Source organism: Ambystoma mexicanum, chromosome 4p (genome assembly GCF_040938575.1).
Source record: "Ambystoma mexicanum isolate Mex_15411 chromosome 4p, UKY_AmexF1_1, whole genome shotgun sequence".
Taxonomy (NCBI): Eukaryota; Metazoa; Chordata; class Amphibia; order Caudata; family Ambystomatidae; genus Ambystoma; species Ambystoma mexicanum.
In genome coordinates, this window is record NC_090927.1 from 58,362,667 (window position 1) to 58,370,054 (window position 7,388).

At 44.2% G+C, this 7,388-nt stretch overlaps 1 protein-coding gene across 1 annotated transcript; it reads left to right on the plus strand.

Annotated features, from left to right (window-relative positions):
• The first annotated feature begins 2,822 nt into the window (after nt 1-2,822).
• LOC138452740 (olfactory receptor 2B6-like) lies at nt 2,823-3,755 on the plus strand. The gene has a single exon (XM_069605088.1). It carries the CDS (start codon nt 2,823-2,825, stop codon nt 3,753-3,755), a length of 933 nt encoding a protein of 310 aa, XP_069461189.1.
• The last annotated feature ends 3,633 nt before the right edge of the window (nt 3,756-7,388 follow it).

Genomic DNA, 7,388 nt, shown 5'->3' on the forward strand with positions numbered 1-7,388 from the left:
GAGGAGCGGAAAGCCCCTGCAAGAGGAGTCTGTTAGGGAGAATTCTCATTTCATGGCTAATTTCCCTCACCTAGTGAGTCCCCCAGCAACTTTGCTGGACTTCTGGAGTTTATTTCTTTCACTTGGTAATAGTGTGAGCTTTTCCCCCACTCTTACCTGTGTTTTGCTATGTGTTTCTACCTCTTTCTTTGTGATTGTGGGCTCTGGAGTACACCACTTCAGTAGCCCCCTTCTTTGTGTGTGTCACCCAGCACCTTCTGTGCAGTGGCAGGGGGTTGTCGTTCAGACTCCCCCAACTCCATTTCTGAGGCAACTACCGTCCCCCAGAAAAAGGTAAAGTTACCATTAACTTTACTCAGTCAATCTACCACAGATCCAGTACACCCCATCTTCCATGGAGTACTGGAAAGGGTTAATTTGTATCCCTTTTTATCTGTACCTCCTAGAGCATTGTTTCGCTCTTTTAACATTTAGACTTGGCTGGTGGCAGTGGTATCTACCCTAATTTTTCTACCGCGATTATATTAGATAAACGTGGTACTGTTCTTGGCTATTATATTAGCCTCGAACATAAACCCGCTTGACCAAATCGTCTTTCTTTTGGCTCCGGTTGGGTTTATTCGCCATTTCTTTTTGTTACAGTCCTTCTTGTGTTTTACATTGCGCGGCAAACTAGGTTCGCCTTCTTTGTTCACTGTCTTTTGGCTGGCTTCTGCTCAGAAGCCGTCTTCAAAGCACCTGGGTGTCTAGGTGGGCTGAATATGAGGGAGGGGTGTAGTTACCCCCTGCATACGGTCTCCTAGGAAACCCAAGTCGCACTTTGTCATGATTGGCCAGGGTAGTTGTCCGGGCTGGACAACCCCCCTGCTGGGTGATTGACAGCCAGGCTGTGTGAATGGGGGTTTTTCGCATAAAAGGCAGGTCTTTTGGGCTAGAAGTCAGAGAGTCGCCACTGGAACTACAAGGAACCGAAGAGAAGCGGAGAGAAGGACGGCTGCTGCAACTACCCCGTCCCGGTGAAGCCGTGCTGCAGTTCTGAGCTATCTTCCCTTCACGACTTAGAGAAGATCCAGTCCGGAATCTTCTTCCCTTGAGCTTGGTGGGGATAACCAGCTCATCTTCCACAGCCAGAGGATCCTCTTCCTTGCTCGAAATCGCTGCACGCTGCTGTAGTGGTCCGGATAGCCATCTGAAGAGCCTCTCCTGTTTTTAAGGAGCACACCTTTTATTCCTTGTCGCTGCTGCCGGCCTCATCCCTGTGTGGTGCAGACCCCCTTCAGACGTCCTCCTTCACAATGAAGCTCCAGGAATCGTGGGTCTGTGGGAAACCAACAGGAACAACTGTCAGGGCACCACCTGCAACAAGGAACAAGGTATTGTGTTCTGCTTGAGGAAACTGGGTAAATCCCTTTTCTTCATCTCCAAGGCTTGCCCTTGTCTTCCCTCCTTCTTATAACTTTTGCTTATGATCATTGACAATATTGAAGTACTTTTGGCTAGGTTGAATCATGAACTGTCTGACTGTGTGATCTTCGGCAACAGGCCCCCGGTGTCATTTGACCCTGGCTCTGGCCCTTTGACATTTGAACTCCTGCTTCTGAGTGTTTCTCGATTCTGTCTGCCTAACCAAAATATTGCCTGTGATTTTTGCCTCCAACTCCCTCTGGGTATCTCAGGTGCTAAGTGTGTTTTTGCCCCGGCAGCATTTCATGTCACGGATACGCGTTGATTTAGTAGACCGAACTGTCAAAAAGTGATTGAAATCGTATTCGCGGTAACGTGTTTTGTTCGTAACACCGGTTCATTCAAACACAGGGTACTTACCTTGAGACTTACTGTACAAAGTGAATTGGTTAGTTGTAGTATATTTAATGTGTGGTTTTTATTTAAGTTTAATAGAAGTGTTGTGTTTATAACGAATAGTTTAAAAATAAATGTACTTATATTTTTCTACCTGAAACCTTGAGTCAGTGTTTGCTTGAGTCACAGTAATTGTGGTCCCTTTGTGTAATCTATGCTACTGCTCATATACTCCTGAGATAAGCCTGGCTGCTCCATCACTGCTACCACTCTGACATAGTAGTACAGGCTTGTACCAAAGGTAAAACTTGTATGCCACCTGTAGTCTTAATTGTGTGTAGTGGTCCCTAAGGGCACTGCACAGGATTCTGCCTAACAGAGTCCACTTACCGGAGATGAAGGAGCAACACCACGAGTAACTTGTAAGTATAAGGAAGCATGAAAGAAAAGGAAAGTAAGAACGCTACGTACTGAACAAACGGTGCGGGCGGAGGCTGTGAGCGAGCGAAAGATCAGAGCAGCCGGAGACAGTCTAAGATGGGAAGTATAGGCGGAAAGGATAGTTAGGACAGAAGTGAGTTGCGCAAAGGAAGGAACGGGAAAACCAGAGGAATTAGGTCTTGGTTGAGGGACTAGGAAACTTAAACATGAAGAGAAAGTGTGATGTGGAAGAGGGACTTGGAAGAGGAGAGAGGAAAAGGGACTAGGTCAATGTCTCAGTCTCGATTAAATTAAGGGCTCTGTGGTTTTCTTCTATTGACTCGTGCCTGTGCTGAGACATGCCTTTAGAAGGAAGAATGGTGAGTGGCAGGGCAGAAAAATAATGACCTTGCCAAGAGCATTGCCCTGTGGGATGCCAACTACATATTTTGCTTCTTAAGCTTTCACTTCTCTGTGCTCTCTCTTTGGCACAAGGTGAAGCTTAAGCATCACCATATGTGCTAACACCAATAACAAGAAAGCGCATTGATATTACTGTCTTGTTGTTTTTTTCTTGATACAGATAGGAGGGAGAAGCCACAATGGAGAAATGGAACGGAAGTGTGGTGACTGAGTTCATTCTGTTGGGACTCTCGGACAAGCCACAGGTGAAGGTAGCTCTCTTTGCGATATTCCTGGTGATATACCTGGCCACTATCAGTGAAAACATCCTCCTGATCACTGTATGCATCCACGAGCCTCGTCTTCATTCTCCTATGTACTTCTTCCTTGTCAACCTTTCCGTGCTGGATATTATGTATGCATCTGTTTTTATCCCAAACATGTTGGTGCACCTCTTGATGGACAGGTGGATCATCAGCTTCTCTGGATGCGCAGTTCAGATCTTCACTTACTTGCTCCTGGTGATAACGGAGAATTTCCTCCTGTCAATCATTGCATTTGATCGCTATGTCGCCATTTGCTTCCCGTTGCATTATTCAAACTTAATGAACACATCAACATGTATCAAAATGGTGGCCACCTCTTGGTTGACTGCCCTGCTTCTGCCCCTCCCACTGATAGTTATGGCACTGCAATTGCCCTTATGTGGTCACAATGTTATTAACCATTTCTTTTGTGAAGTTACGTCTCTTGTAAAATTGGCATGTGTGGACACCTTTGCCATAGAATGTATTATTATCTTATCTGCAATATTTGCGCTCATGTTGCCTGTTATCGCCATTCTCATCTCCTACGTCTACATCCTTTCAGCTATCCTGAGAATCCGCTCCGCTGAGGGCAGATCCAAAGCCTTCTCCACTTGTGCCTCCCACCTGATCAATGTCTCCATAATTTATGGGACTGCGATCTTCATTTATATGAAACCGGTGCCCAAACACTCCGCAAATCAGGAGAAAATGGTTGCTGTGTTTTACACGGTCGGGCCCCCATTGTGGAACCCCATTATCTACAGTCTGAGGAACAAGGAGATGAAGACCGGTCTTCAGAACCTCATGAAGAGATTAGTTCATTAGTCAATAATAACACAATGCACAGCTTCACCCCACACAACAACACAATGCTCAGAATGAGGTGTGGGCCAGTTGCAGTGTGTAGCCCAAATCATATGGGTTGTGAAGAATGTTACTGCTACCGAGCAAAAGAGTTTATGACATGAGCCAACTCCACTCAGCGACGGTGTGTGTTGGGCCAGGACAACCTTGATGCATTTTTCTAAAATGCAACCCAGTTGTCCATATTATAGCAATAAGACTACTGTAGTTTAATATAGTAACTAATCTATGAAAATATGTGCTATGTAAAGCGATTTGCATAAAAGCAATATATAAATAGCTAATTATTATAATAATTACTATAAACAGCATTTCGACCCAGAAACTAAGTTGATGACACACAGGGCCTCATTACCAGTTGGGCGGTAAACCCTAACAGTGGCGGTGACGGAATTAGCGCTGTCAATATTGCTTGAGCTGGTGCAAATTCCGACGACTGTAAAACAGCCAACGCTATTGCCGCCGGTGCTATTTTCGCCAGCGCTAATAGCACCAGGGACGCTGGCGGTAGCGCTATTAGCACCAATGTTTTGACGGTGTGCCTTGTTACGGTGCAGTTTCTGCTGGGCGGTATTAGTTACCGCCGGAGTGGGGGATGCGTTAATGCCAGGTTGCGATTCAGCGTTAACACCGCTGCATGACCCATCGGTAACGCTAATTCCGCTCAGCGGGAATTGCAGTGCTATTCCGCCTGACTCTTGATGAGGCCCAACAGTCTCTAATCTTAAACAAAACTCTCTCAAAAATGTTGTACTCCACCATTGGGACAAACTCTACACAGACTCTTTCAAGCCTGAGAAACCAAGATTTGCCTTTAAACGCAGCAGGAACCTAAAAGACCGTTTGGTAAACACATATGAAGAATCTGACACTCAAAGAAACCTACAAACAACATTTTGGCACCTTCCACTTGTTAAAGGCCACTATAAATGCGGCAATTGCTCGGTCTGTTCCTTGACTAGAAACATACAAAGCATCGACCTCAACAGCAACCTTTGGACATTCAACACGTTTGCCAACTGCAAGACCAAGTGGTCTGTCTACGCTATTAAATGCCCCTGCAACCTGATCTATGTGGGCAAATGTAAATGTAAGATAAAACAACGGATATGCGAGCATAGATCCTGCGTAAAGAACCAAATAGAGGACAACCTCTAGTTGTACATTTTAAGGCAAAAAAACACAGCCACAATGAAATTTTGTGATTCATCTTGCAAACGGCCAACAATCCATTTCGTGGTGGCAACCGAGACCTGGCCCTACGTAAACTTGAACAAAAACAGATCTATCGATTGGACTCTGTCAAACAAGGTTTGAATATATCAATTGAGTGGAACCTCTTCTTTAGCCAATAATGTATGACCTTCTGCCACCACACTTCTACTGTATACTGTTAACCTACTAACCGAAGTCTGCATAGGATCCTCACAAACAACTGTCTTGGTTAAAGAACCCCTTTTTAGGAACAGCTCCCTTCTGTTTTTAAACAGAAGAAAAATGTTTTCCACATTTTTTTTTTCCTATTTATGGCTAATGTTCACATTGATGTTTTGTCAAATTAATGCCCTGTACATATGTTTCTTTTTCACTGTTGTAAATAGTTATAAAAACAAATCCTACAGCACGACGGGAACAGGCTTATATTTAAAAAGGTGGAACTTTATTGAGCATTGCGGACGCTGTACATGCCGAGTAGGGACCTGTACGGATGGTGGTCTGTCAAGGATGCGTATGTGTCGGACGGATGGAGCTGCTGCTCCTGTTCTGCCTACAAAACCATTGGAACGATACACCGCTAGTTCTATCATCTGTAATTTGTCACAATAGTTTCTTAATGTTTCAAATCATTTTATTAAGAATGTCTTTCTTTCAATGTTTGTTCAACCATCTCTCCTAGTTTCACAACAGATGTATTCCTCTTTGGGTCGTTCTCCTGGTACCCACGTGAAAATGACTTTATGACTAAGCTCCATCCGTCCGACACATACGCATCCTTGACCGGCACGCAACGCACTGCCATTTTTCCACTGGTTTGCGGTTCACGTCTAAGTACACCTCCTAATATCCACATAGGGACACTGTCACTAGCGCTAATCACCTAGCTGCCATCCTAGACGTGTGCTCTTAAGCTCACCACGCTGCCTTTATCCTTGTATCTATAGGCAGTACTGAGCATTTATGCTTTATCTATTGCTTACTCTACTGGCAACCCGCTCTTTGTACTACTGCAATAACCACCAGCGAAGATTGTCAGAGACTCCAACTCTCAAAATTCGCATCTTCTCTGGATGCCACTTCTCCTAGCTCCTGTTACCTGGCATTACTGCTCTCAATGTAAATAACCCCTATTCATCAACTATTTCATAGTCTAAAAAATATGTATACATATATTTTTCTTTAGTTACCTAAAGTTGCTCTATCTGACTAAAACTACACTGCCTGTACTGATGACAGCCGTCCACCTAATAATTTCTCTGTCATGACGCCACCTTCACTAAACTAGGTAGGTCTCCCTTTTGCATTGCTCTTGTCATCTGATTTGGTTTCTGATCACCTTTTAAACAACCCCCCCCATTTTTTTTAACTCCTTCAGGTGCACGTGTCCACACTTCAATGAGCATCGTCTACACCAGAATCAGTGTCCTGATGACAGTTCTGTGCCTAAAGCAGTTCTGCTTCATCTACGCAGTACCTGCTTTAGTTCCACTCCTCACCGAAGCAGAAACACCAAACTCTTCTGTCGACAATGATTACATACTGCTATTCTTGCAGCAGTACATGTAATACCAGTCACATCTTTTGATACTAACCCACACATATGCATTTTGATTTGTGTTGTGCATATCTTTACAAAATGTGTGTCTATTGCACACTTGTGTATAGACGCGTTATAAATGCCATATCATATATCATATCATATCATATTGAAAATGAAAAATGAAATTTTGTTTTAAGACATAACTTTTTCCTTGTGATCTCCTTAGGCTCAAGTGTTTGAGGTTCTGGACATTCAGTAGTTCCAGAATACAAATCACTCCAAATGCGAACATCTGTCACAAAGAAAAGAAACTGGGCCTCCTTCTGAACCTGCCAGTCCGGAAACAAGGGTGCCCAGTAAGCTTACCGGCACTGCTGTTTCTGTACTGGCATATTACAGGTCTGCCTGCAGGAGTCGTCGTGACCAACCGGACTGACCCTGCTGGGTACAGCGGTCACGGTAGGCAGACCGGTCATGGAAGCACCGGCATCATTAGCAACGTCTAGCCACTTACCTTGTGCTCAACCGTGTGCTCACACTGAATGTGAATCAAATATTGTAAAGTCCTAGCAGGAGAGTAAACTAGGTCAAATTGAATGTGAATCAAATATTGTGAAGTCCTGGCAGGAAAGTAAACCAGGTCAAATTGAATGTGAAGCAGATATCGTGAAGTCCTGGCAGGAGAGCAAACCAGGTCAAATTGAATGTGAATCAAATATTGTGAAGTCCTGGCAGAAGAGCAAACCAGGCCAAATTGAATGTGAATCAAATATTGTGAAGTCTTGGCAGGAGAACAAACCAGGTCAAATTGAATGTGAAGCAGATATTGTGAAGTC

Excerpts from the sequence above, each read along its gene's own strand:
- LOC138452740 (XM_069605088.1), top strand. The coding sequence starts at position 2,823 with ATGGAGAAATGGAACGGAAGTGTGGTGACTGAGTTCATTCTGTTGGGA.